This window comes from Athene cunicularia, assembly GCF_003259725.1.
Source record: "Athene cunicularia isolate RWA chromosome 3 unlocalized genomic scaffold, athCun1 chr3_part1, whole genome shotgun sequence".
Lineage (NCBI taxonomy): Eukaryota > Metazoa > Chordata > Aves > Strigiformes > Strigidae > Athene > Athene cunicularia.
In genome coordinates, this window is record NW_020799097.1 from 85,611,918 (window position 1) to 85,625,327 (window position 13,410).

The 13,410-nt window shown below is 33.5% G+C and overlaps 1 protein-coding gene across 8 annotated transcripts in view; it reads right to left on the reverse strand.

The window, feature by feature from the left end:
- Positions 1-13,410, reverse strand: part of CEP170 (centrosomal protein 170) — a 100,636-nt gene that overhangs the window by 51,606 nt on the left and 35,620 nt on the right. For all 8 annotated transcript variants that reach the window (XR_003397990.1, XM_026844743.1, XM_026844740.1 and 5 more), the window contains exons 7-9: positions 13,128-13,262; positions 4,444-4,920; positions 1,069-1,715 (exon numbers count right to left, since the gene is read on the reverse strand). Coding sequence is in view for 7 of the 8 variants with exons in the window: in XM_026844743.1 (XP_026700544.1) it covers positions 1,069-1,715; positions 4,444-4,920; positions 13,128-13,262 (1,259 nt within the window). In the remaining variant the exon portion in view is untranslated. The remainder of the gene's footprint in view (positions 1-1,068; positions 1,716-4,443; positions 4,921-13,127; positions 13,263-13,410) is intronic.

Consider the following 13,410-nt stretch of genomic DNA (forward strand, 5'->3'; position numbering starts at 1 on the left):
CCCCCCCCGCAAATGCTCCATAAACACCTTATATAAAATAAAACCATCTATAAAAAAATTTCCCATTTCCCCACTATGATCTTCTAAAAAATCAAACCAGTGAAGGTAACTTCTAAAAAAATTTCAGTGTTTAGCCAATATTCATTCTAAAGATATTAATGTATTTGTTCAGTTCTGAAAATCTTAGACACACAAAATCAGTCCTTAGAGAATTCTATAACGAGTGATGAATTTCCTGTTAAACTGGCTCAAAAGTTGCCTAGAATTGAATACCAGCATTCTACCACAATAGGTTGTTTAAGAAAACACAAAATAACAGAAAAAATATCCCCTTCAAGAGTCATTTAGGCCAAATGATTAAACATAGCTTCTCGTACTCATACCTTCCTGTAGAATTCAAACATGAGTTATTTGCAGTTACTTAACTGCTAATATGATTTACCTTGTTATTTATACTGTCATCTATATTGTTACCAAGAAGCAAAAGTTATGCGGTCATCCTAAAATTCCTAAGCCTAATGAAGTATATACCTATATTCAAACTAGGAAAATGATGTTGCTATCATATAAACATTTTTGGAAAATGAAAGCATTCTAATACTTGCTCTTTATAAGAGATGCTGAAATTTAAGTTACTGCTATTGAATATATATTTTTTTTAAGTATAGAAAACATTTACAATCTATTTCTATATGAGAATTTGGATGCAACCAATTTATATACTGAAAGCTACAGAGACCACAGGATTTTAAAGAACAAGTATTTCCAAAGGGACATAAAAATTCTCATAAAAATACTGGTTAATTGAATTCTGTTGCCTAGCATTCTTACAGTACTTAAACCTTTTGAAAACACATTAAAACTACCAAATTAAAAGAAGAGTGGTACCAACGAGGCATAGTTTTTAGCCAAATGCCTGCTGCTGCTTTTATTACATTTCATATTTCATTAATGACTGGATAAAAAAACTTGTATTATTGCAGCAGCTTGGTAATTAGAACTGACGTGGTAGCCTGTTGCTCACACATCACATATGACTAACATCAGTATACATTTTAGCTTTCTCACCTTGTCAATCATTTTACGGGCTTCTATTTCTTCAGAATTGGGATTTTCCAACTCAATAGTGTAAGTACCTTTGTCACTCTGGTCATCCTCATTGTCCTTTTGAGTAGCAGCAGAAATATGTTGACTTTTCAACTTTTTGTCCATCTCCTGGTTCTGACTAGGCCTATGACCAAGGCTTCCTGAACTCCTTAACAATGCAGCTTGTAACACAGGTAACGCAGCAGAGGGTTCTTCTGATTTTTGTTTTAGAAGTTTTGCATGAACACCATGTACTGCTCTGTGATGGGATGAGCTAGCTTGCAGAGACAAAGGGACGGCTTTCTCTCCTGATGTAGGTTTCACTCTTTCAGCTCGTGCATGAGGTGTTGGAGACGGAGATTCTGGGCACAGAGCTCCTACATTTTGAGAAAAAGAGTAAGAACGTCTCTTTCGAGGATGGTCTTCATCAAAAAACTCAATCATAAAAGCCGTCTGACTCAAACCAGCTTGCTCTTGCTGCTTTTCTGTGGAATGGACTTTCTGGTGTGACTTTTTCAGCTCTGTATGATGATGCCTTAAGTGTTCCTCAAGTGCTGCCCGCTTACTGTAATGCCGGTGTGCACCAGCATTTTCTGAATCACTTTGTGTACCATCATCATGCTTATTCCCTACAAAGAAAGCAAAAGAATATATAGCACAATGAAACAAACACAAAAAACTCCCAATCCAACACATATAAAAGAAACTGGCAAACAAAGAAGGAATTTCAAATTGATTTTCTGTATAGACTCCAATAGCTTTCAGTACCTGGCTCTTCAAATTTTGTACAGCTCCTGGTAATGCATTCAACTTGCTACGAGTCAAACAATGAACCGCTTTATAAGCTGATCAGTAACAGTAGTGGATTTGAATTATCCTTTTCATCAATATGCTCATCTATGAATATTTATCAGTGATTTACAAAAGCTGGTATTTTACCACCTGTATTATAGCATGATTCCATATTCATTTTGTTACACATGACTACTAAAACATTCTAGGCAGGGTTAAGAGGAAAAAGAAAACCCTAAACTAGTCCTTCCAGTAGCTGAAAATACCCACTGAGAGCTATAGTTCATATTGCTGGATTCCTCACACATTTACAACAGTTTATCGTGAGAAATGTATACTGAAAACTGTAATGAATTCTTATTATTCTTTGAAGAAGTACAGTGAGTTTTTCCATCATCCACTCCCTTCAGCATCAGATTTATGCATGTAAAATATTTATTACTTATTATTCCACAAAGTACTTTGAGATCTATGAATAAGGATTACATATTTAATAAATCATATATATGCCTATAAATATACTTTGCAGTGATACCTGAAAATGCACAGAACACTGGATACTCATACACAGTAAGTCACATTTAACACAAAGCAACTTTAAGTACAATGAAAGTGTCTAGACTTTTAAGTTTTAGCTCAGTTTCTGGGAAGGAACAGTTTTAACTTCTTTGAACTTTTTGATCAAGTCTTACTCATGCATACATGGAATGCATAATTTACATTTTTTTTTTTTTAACCTAAAAATGTACGGTAGGCTGGATACTCATACATAGTAAGTCACATTTAACACAGAGCAACTTCATGTACAATGAAAGTGTCTACACTTTTAAGTTTTAGCTCAATTACTGGGAAGGAACAGTTTTATCTTTGAATTCTTTTGGATCAAGTCTTTTTTTTATTCTCAAGAGGATAGCTTTATTAAAGTTTTCTCACTTAAGTAGTTAGGATATGTAGCTACTATTTAAAAAGTAATCAAATACTGGGAAACCTTACTTATCAGACTAATAGCACTTAATACACAGCTGAAAACCCAACTTACATTTCTGTTTTCTACTTATTTGTACAGTGCCTAAGAAAATGATGTGATGGTTCTTATACTTTAGAACAATAACAATAAATATCAACACCACAGTGAAAGCCATATAATTTTATCAGCATGACTTCAGTACAGAACTCAGTATAGTAAGAAAAAGATGAGAAGAAAAAAGTTGTCATTTTTAAAAATAAACTTTCAAAGAGGTTAGGTATATTCTCTACCTTTATGATTTGAAAAAGTGCAAGTAATGAGTGAGAATACAAACAGATCACAGAATATTACAAAATTCAGATATTTATTATGGCCATATGTACCACATAACTTACACATCTTTCAGATGAAAATTTATCAAACTTTGAGGAGTTTCTGCCAGGCAAAGGCTAAGGCCTTGTAAACAAAGCCCTTCCTATTTAGCAAAGCGACATGGCTAATATTTTTTAAAATGTTCATTAATATAATACAGTATCATTAGCACCAAAGGATGCTCTGTGATATGCTTTAGAAGGAATGTGATACTATTTTATTAATGTTAGCACACTGATATCATTCTGTTTTCAAAATTGTATTTTTTTAGCTTAATTTGCAAGTGTCAGCCTTAAAAAGCAGACTTTTGATTAGTAAGACAAAGCACATTGTACCCAGTTCCAGATGGTTTAAGAGCTACACATAATGTTAAAGAACCAAGAAAAATGGGAATTGCAGGGTTAACCAACTGAAAATAAAACCAGAAAGTAAGAGAGACTTGAAAGACTTGTTCAGAAATTTTAATTCTGAAAGTTTGAATGTCACTGGAATCTTCACCTGAACATCAAAATGACTCTATTCTGCTAAATGGCATCCAAAAGAAAGTACACTTACCACACTTAACATTGATTTAATTTTATTTGAAGTGTCACTGTCTGCAGTAAATGAACATGTGTAATTACCTGGAACTCCATTCAACAGCAATCTTAGTATAATAATTCTGCAATCTTAGTATAAAAATTAAAGCTCCTAGTCTATTTCTGATTCCTGACTCAAACTTGACTCCATCATACATGATCGATTTAAGCAGAGTAACTATATGATGTATTCTTTGCTATAAATGATTTTCTTGGAGCACATGAATATTCACAGAACATATGCTATTGGAAGAGTTTCTAAAAGCATAAATTGAACTTCAGAGCTTTGATTCTAAAAGCAGCATTTTAAAGTAATGCATGGGAAAAAGTGAAATATAGAAAATTTAACTAAGGTTTGGGTTTTCTCCTTTTCCCTTTCAAGACCAATGTTTCAAATACCTGATATTTTCAGCTCTCCTAGAATATCTCCACTTAGTATACTTCTTGTGAGATGATTCAGGATTTGGTTTCCTATCCTCTTTTTAAGACATAATACTGCAATAAAATTTGCCAGCACAGATCCTTGCGCGCATGTGGAGTATCTGTGATTTCAACTGAACTCCGCAGGGGCTCAGGGATCCACTCACTGGATGTTGGTGAGGCATTGTTGCTTTCAGAAACAAGCATAGCCGGAATTATTCACTTTACCTTTCAGTCGCTTCAAGTACACTGGAACATCACTCTTAATACTTTTGGAATCCTCTTCTGTTGGTTCCCATATCATTCTAGGGGGATTGTTTTGTGCTAGCCAATCTGCTACTTTGCTCTCTGCAGCCATCATGACCGTTTGAAGCCCAGGCAGGTCCTGACCACTGGAGGAAGAAGGTTTTTTTGACTTGTGACGCTGTTCCGATGTGAATTTTGTCACGTGATCTTTGATCGTTACTTTTCCTGGAGTGTTGTCATCAAATTCAATGGTAAAGGAAGCATGCCCCGCACCTGCTGCATGGGAGCTTTGGGTGTCTTTTGTTGGAATTTCATGAATAGTGCTCTCTGCTACCTGTGAAGGTTGCTGGAATTCTTTTGTGGGGATTTCAAAATAACTTGGCTCTCTACAGAAAGGATAAAGTTCTTCACTTGCAGCTGCAGATTGCTCCTCAGCTTGCTTGACATCAGTGCTGCATCCTATTAAGAAAAAGAAAAAATAGATTTCACAATACTTGGGAACTTCAGGTTCTTCAAGAAGTTTCTGAACTCCTGTTAAGGTCACTTGAGTAATTTCTGGAATAAACAGTAAGATTGTGGAGAAGACTGAGCAAAGTAGTTCTGGAAAAATAATTCCAGAATTACATATAAAAAGTATTACTGAAAAGACAGCATGAGCTTTGGCTGTAAGGAATGTAAAGTGGCAAAAAGCTCACTCAGAATTTGTCAAAGGAAATTTGCATTCCAAAGAATTGTAAATGATGTAAAGCTCAGATGAGATATTAGCACATGGAAAACAGGTAAAGCACATTAGAGAAATAGTTGAGATGATCATTATTGCAATTTCAATCTATGAAAAAAACATAAAAACAAGGTGCCCCTAAAACAAGTGCTAATGATCTGGCTTTCATCTCCTGCAGTGGATACCAAATATAATTGTATTTAGTGAAATTATTTGGAAAAACAATTCACTCATTAATACTGGCTTGAAAAGTTTAACACTGATAAGCATTGGAAAGTGATCTGGAATTGAAACACTTTATGCTTCTACAAAAGATAAAAACAAAGAATCAAGCTAAATCCTACTGCCATCTGCTCTTATTTTACTTGTTTCTGTAATTTGTAGATGAACAGAAAAAGTAACAATAGCTGGGAGCATGGAGAATGTTACCAAATGATGGTCTAACCACGTCAGAGAACCCAGAATGTGGAAGAAGCACAGGGTAGTAACTGAATGTCCCACTGAGTAGCCTGAATGAAGGTTAAAGCTTCTTGTGGTGGCAGCAAAGCTATCAATGTGCCTTTAAGAACACAAACCTTCTGGTTGCTTTTCATGAACTAGTAAGCTAGCCAAAATATCTGGAGCAGAGATGTGCTATAAGCAACAGATGCTCAAGATGTTAGCAGCAATGGCAAGTTACATTCCAGCAAAAGAATTCTGACTAGTTCCTATGTGATTTATCACGAAACACGTTAAGATGCTTAAGAAATAATTTTAGGTTGCCAAGTAAAGGAATAGGAATGCAATTAATAGATTTCTGGGGCTAAAAGTAGCCATAATATACCAGCTGAGACAGTTAACATTTGTGTATGAAACGACTATGAAATAAAGTAGCAATAGAAACATTTATACTGGTTAGGAGTTTAAAGGGTAAAGGATGCAGGATGGCATAATGTGCCTACACTGATCTTCTCAAACACATGCTTCTTGTGAAGATTTAGGAAAAGGTTAAAAATTAAAAAATAAAAAAGGATGGTAATTTGATACCATGAAATAGAACTAATTGAGGGTCAGTGTAATAGCTGGAAAAGTCAAAAAAAGAATGATGTTATGGAGTGATACAAAAATAGTACACATTCTTTATTATTGCCATGCTTGGACATCAAAAGGTATACAATAATTCTGATGCAGGTAACACAGCTGTTTTAATTTATTTTATCTAAAAGTAGCTGTTGCAAGCACAAAAAATGTCCAGAATTCAGACAGTTTGTATATTGTGCTGCTGCATTACAGGATTACCCTAGCTCATGCTTTTCACTTGCACTGTCAGCTACCTCATCTCTGTGGGGTAGTTTTCAGGCACTACAACAGCAACTCACTACTCCCCTCCTTGGGAAACAGAATGCATTTTTTAGTGCCCTTCCTGAAAACACTTATGCCATCATACAAACAATATAGAATGAATCTATTTTACTGATGCAAAGGTCATTAGAAGAGCTTCTATGAGTAAACAGAAAATGTACAGAAATAAACAGAACTCACACTTTGCAGCCACTAGATTTTAGGTAAACTGCCATTATTCAGTTTGTTTCATCCAGCTAACAAACTGGAACGAATCAAGCTCCAGTAGGATCAAATCTAGAGCCAAGATCCTTACAGTATGCAACACTGTCACTGAACAGGAAAGTAATCCACCAGGGAGACAATTCATATGTACCTTATTTTTTTTTTTGCTACGGTTCTATTCAGAGGTTCAAGTCTACAATTTCATGCAATTCCTGTAACCAATAATTACTCAAGATAGAGTGTTCAGTGCTCCTCCAAAAGATAACTGGCTAATACAGTATATTTTGAGAAATATTTCTACTCTCGGGCCAGGCAATTGCAAGCTACTGACCACACCATAAACAGTATTTTTTAGCAAATAATAAATCATTCATTACCATCTTTTGAAAATTATAAGATTGTAGCCAAACTGCATCAGACGTATGATAGGCTTAGGATGAGGGGATCTATAACCCCTTCTCAGCATTGATGGACAACTTCATAAAAAAACTTCCCTGTGAAACTTGCCTGAACCAAAATTAACACTTGAAATCAACTGTTTATACCTTAATATGCATAGCTTTTGATTCTAATATTTTTGATTAACCAGATGTGGTTTGAATCTAAATTATGACAATGAGTTTAATCAAAAGAAGTGACAAACTGAACTAAATTGTAAATTTTTCTAAACCAGAAAACTTCTTAGAAATGATATAACAAAAAATACCTGAAGTAAAAAGTTAATTTGAATTACTTTAAAATCCTATTTTCAGCCTGAAGTACTTGCAATTTTACAAAAAATACCTCAGAATTGATTAGAGTAAGGAATTGCAAACAATGATGAAACAAAAAATTAATACAGATCCTGATCTGAACCAGCCTTCAGAACTTTTTACCCAAATTCTAAATGAAAGTCCTTATAGTTTTCTAAATATTACAAACAGTGATCGATAAAATAGCCTTACCTTTGAAATCCTATTATATAAAGTCATCTGCCAAGATGAAGGAAATTCTATATCAGACTAAACAGAGATATCTTTGAGAGAAAACCCTCAAGCAAATACTGAAGATAGTGGTCATCACAGCTCTATAATTTTTGAGCCGAACAAGCATAATATCTGTACAGCAAAAAAGGCAATTGTGTGGAATTGAAAGCATGTTTTGAGAAAACGAGGTGATAGACAGGTTATAAACTGCAATCTCCTCAGGGACTGAAGATATTTCTCACTGGCAAGAGTGAAAGGAAAGGGGCAGAAAGAACCGGGGTATCTGTAAAGGAGGTCTCATTCTGCAAAGGTCTAGAGCTACAAAAGACAACTATGCAACAGTTTCTACATGGCAAGTAAGAAAGCAGTAACTAGCTGCTACACAGGTGTGAGACTATTATGAGTCTAGGAGAGGCTAAGAGGGAAACTATGTAATATCTGGGAAACCACAGACTTAACCAAATGTAGATTATGGGAGATTCTCTACTAGAATAATCTGAGATGATCATCAGAAAAGCAACATTCACTTTGTGACATTAGCAGAACTGATTGCACTTTCTAGGACTTAGAACTTTTTGGGTTTTGTAAGTTCTATTCCTTAAGTTAGACACACATAGTCAGAATCTTAAAATTTTACTTGCCAACCTGGACAAGAAATGTCATAGGTGTTCCGTGCTATCCAACACAAGCTACCAGATATGCAAGAAATTGGCTGATGATGATATATTATCATCTGCAGTGATAGAATGAAACCTCAGAAAATATTCTGCAGTCTTCAGTTTTAGAAATTTTTTTTCCTGCCTTAAAAACACAATTTTCAGAATAAACCTTGTAAAAGAAAATAGTGTGGTATTTACAAAGCACTTCTTGAAAAAACATCTTAAACCTGGAGCAAAATATTTATTTGCAGAAGGTATAAGAAGCAGTCAAAATATCATATTTACACAACGCTTTAAAATATTTTCATATGTTAGCCTTATATTTGGTACTGTGCAATGTATGTTTAATGAAAAGAAGCTGATGTTAGCACTTTCAAATGCTTAACAGAACTTCTTTTTTTTTTCCTTTCTCTTTCTCTCTACATTACCATTTTTATTTCCCACTTAACTTTTAGGTTCTTTTTTGCTTTATGGCTGAGGCATATTTTTCATGTGTTATTTAAAGACAACACTGCAAAAAATACATTTAATGATTTACCTAGTATTAAATAAGATAATGTTTGTCTTAATGTTGTCATAACCTGTCTTATGAAATAAGATCAAAATTGCACTCTTTAAATAAAAATGTAAAATAGTATTGTACAAAAATCCCCACCTCTCATAATAAATTATTTAACTGCATGCTTAAGAGGAGTTAAAGTGAAAAAAGTGTAAAATTAATCTTACCTAAACACAATGCCATGATGGCCCTAAAAAGTTTTATAAGTTCTCTGTGACATACTGTGCACATTTGCTGCCATAGCTTTGCAAACCAAGTCTTAGATATGCAGCACTTGCATGTATTCCAGGCCAAAACTCAGCAAAATTGTAGAGCAAACTTCTAGGAACTTTAATGTTAATACATGTGTGTCCATCTCCTACACAGACTAATTACACTGGTATTTCTAAGATAATTGTCAGCCTGTCTTACCTTAAAATGACACTGTTTCTTAAACATTAAGGAACATTTAATCTGATATACTTAAACAATGCTGGAAATAAAAAATACTTCATGCCAAATGGAAAAAAATCATCACTTCAGATTCTTAAACCCCGTTTAAAAATTGACTTTTGTCTTTTCTTCGATTTCTGGTAAAGGCATTAAAGATGTGAAATTCTACAACTACTTTTGAGATCAGTGGAGAACACCTGTTTTGCTTTTGCAGGAAGTGAGAGTGTAACACATGGCAATAATAATAATTACACACCTGGTAAACTTGCCAATAACATATAAGTTTAACAGCTGCAGCATAGATAAAATCACACCATAGGTGTACATGCAACTGCTCATTTTAATACGGACTAGTAGATCTACAGATCACTAAATAAGAGCAAAGTGCATGTCTGAAAAAAGCAGAAAGGTTTTTTTCTTTTTAAAGTTTTCAGGGCTATTCCATTCTGTTTGTAAATAATTTCCACTAGTGAGTTTCCATTGTGATAGAAAGACAGTAATGTTGAAATAATCTTATTAACTTGAGACTGTAAAGATTAATTGTCCATAGTTGGCTTAGCAGAAACAAATCTCCCAATTCAATCTCCTCATTAAACCTTGCCCCATCTGTTATAATTCATGCCTTTTCTATTCAGTGAATAATCATGTACAAAATCATTAAAGCATGAAGCAGATTCTTCATAGGATTATTTTTTTAAATGATATCAGGCTTTATTAGTTTGAGTTACTGAACAAAAAGTTTAAGAACTCACATACATGAAATCACCTGTAATGTACTTACTCTTAGGCAGTTTATATTAAGAAGCATGTTCCAAAACAATGTTTGAAATACTTCATACAATTTAGTCCATGAAACAAAATATAACTGCATCAATCTTGAATGTTTTTTGTTAAAGCTCATTTTTATTGAAAAAATATCCAAACATGATAGTCTTGTGAAGTTTCCAATTTCCTTTCATTAAAGTGTTTCTTTATATTAATTTCAAATCATCATATTCACCTACGTTATAAAACCTAAATGCATGAAAAAAATACTAACTTCTTGAAAATTAACTTGACATTTTCATGGAATGTAATTGTAGGCCAAATTGTAGGCTTGTTTTTATTTTATAATGTATGAAAACATTAGGATATTTTTTTACACACTTCTACAGACATAGTTAATGTTCTGAGATTGAGGAAATGTGTCCATAGAGGCAAATGTCAACTCTTATCTGGTCTATCTTTTCAGGCTCTCTGCCAACACTACTAAAAAACATCTACAACAGTCAAAAAACAGACTAGTAAAACATACAACTACTGTTTACTCAGAGATTAAGTGATCAAGAAAAATAAATCACTTGTCTATACAAGCGATTTAGTTTCACATTGTCCCAAAATAAATTGTTTTACAAAAATGTCAGGTTTTGGTTTTTTTTCCCAGCACTGTTTTCCTGTAATGTTTCACATGAGCTTTTGTTTAGTATGTGCTTATTCAAACTGAATTCCACTCATCTTTCAGTATAAGGAAATAGAAGCTATTCCTACACTCTACTTAGATTAATTCTATTGATAGGATATAAATTCATCATTAAACAACATATACAAAAGGAATTTTTAACATATGTTGTACACTTTTTAAAAAATAAATATGTATTTGCCAAGAAGGCTCCAGGCCCAAATTTAATTTTTATTTCTAGCATATATATATGGAAATCAAACAAAATCAGTTAACACCGTAGAAGATATTAGTCCATTTTCTCTATTCATTGTTTACCTTACGGTGAATTCACTAAGGCAAAGCATGTCAAAAATATTCATTCCCATTACTGAAGTTGTGTCTAGAACAAACTTATTTTTGTCTACTACTGAAGTTGGAATCTTATTTTTCTTTGAACTCAGGAACTAAGACAGCACTGATCACTTGCTGAAAAAATCTCTTGATAAATAAATACAAGATGAAATATAGCTTCTGAAAAAGTGATTCAAAATTATAAAAAATAAGAATAGGCATGCGACTAAATAGAAGCTGGAATCTTGTGTCATACCTTGTTAATGGCATGACATCAAAACCACAGTTTTCAGGATGCTACTTTTAATAAAATCCTACATTTAATGAGGGCAAATAACAGTGCATGTTTTTTAAATTTAGACACTACAGATAGATACATGTGAGCATAAAAAGCTTGATGAATTCTTTTTTTTTGTCATATTAGTTTGCTACAGACATTGGTATCTAAGCAATAAAACCACAGATACTAGAGACATTACTATCCCTGTTTTAGTATATAGAGCAAGATACAGAGCCACAGGTTTCATAGCTGATAGTTAATGCTTTCTGTAATCTGAAAAGCATTGAGAATCATGTGGCTAGGAAGTATATCAATGGCATGACTCAATGGCAAGGACTTAACTCTTTTTCTTTGTAACTGTTATACACACTTTTCCTTTTTGTTGAGAAAAATGGAAGTGGAACATCTATCAGTCATTGTATCATTATTATTGCCATTAGGAATGCTTTACAATGTTTGAAGAACATATTTCTAGACAAGATTTGAACTGTATAGCTATAGATTACTAATGCAGGATATTAAACCTGTAGTTAAAAAGCCTCCATAGGAGCACACAATAGCCATACTCATAATGCATACAGTAGGTAAGTTTTTCAACAAAAAAACCAACTAAATAAGAAAGTGTTCTGTAACTGTACTGCATTATAATGCAGTTCTTTTATATGAGACAAAGTTAAGTTGTACAAAAACTGTCACTAATTTAAATGTTTTCACCTGATTTATTTCTACTAGTCCAAATTTAAAGGGACTTACTTTACTGTCTGAGTCATGACAAACAGACTAATATGAAGAAGGTTATGAAAGGCTATGATAAAAAGTTAACTCCAAAGACGTTGACTTTATTAGACTGAAGTGTAAGTATAGCTGATTTTACATGTTTGTAGAGTTTACTCCCATTCTTGCAAAATAGGATTCAGATAACCAAGGCAACTACTATTACAGGAATAGAGAAATTCCCACCTCAGTTAAATATTTTAAAAAACTGCAAACTTAAAACCGTTGGGCCTTAAACGCATGTCTAAACACCTAAACAAAAATGGTTGAATTCTGTCCTAACTTTAGTAACTTTTAAGGTTATTGTCTTTATTAGAATAGCACTCACTTTATATGCCTGGTGATAGATTTGGTAGCCTAATTATAGACACTGAGATTTAAGTTTTGGCAATATATACTATGTAGAGACAAGCCAACTAAAAAAAAAAAATCTGTATTATGTGGAAAGAAACATTACCAGTTTAACTTTAGACTATGCAAATCTTTGCTGTAAGAACCATGAAAAGCAATTCCTACTAATGCAGCATTATTGAATTACAGGAGAAAACATTAGCATAGATCACCTTATATGCTGAAAGTCAAATACACAAATAATGCAGCACCATTTATTTTCAGAAACTGTTTTGATAAAATATCCCTATGCAATCTCTAATTTCAAGCACATAAAATGACAGATATGGATTAAATTGATAGATAAGACACACTGGTTCAGGTAATATTATTTTCTATATTTATTGATAACAAATTGTATTATATACTAGAAACCTGATACAGTATATGTGAAATTGGTCTCTAGAAATGCAGTTTCTCACAGAAAAAAACCTAATTTTAATAGGCTTTCATCTATGCAAACTGTCTATGAAACTTCCAAACATCAATATTTGTTTAGTTCCCCAGTTAAGAATACCTGCACTTTACTAAAGAGAAAAAAACCCACAAAAATAGAGACAACAAACTTACCTGAAGCCCCCGTCTCATGCATTTTTTCTTCATGCTTGCTATCTGGCTTACAACCACTTTTTTCATCAGCTTCATCATCACCCCACCAGGCTGGCTGTCCATACAAAGGTGTTCCACGAGGCATAGCAGAAAGATCTATAAATTCAGCCCAAAGCAGAGGAAATTATTTTTCTGCTTAGTTATGATATTTAGGTTAAAATAACATGTAGAGTGAGTTGTTTGCTGGGATCGTTCCTCCTGGAAGCTGAAGTGAATTGGTTGCACGCATTTGCCTAAATACAAA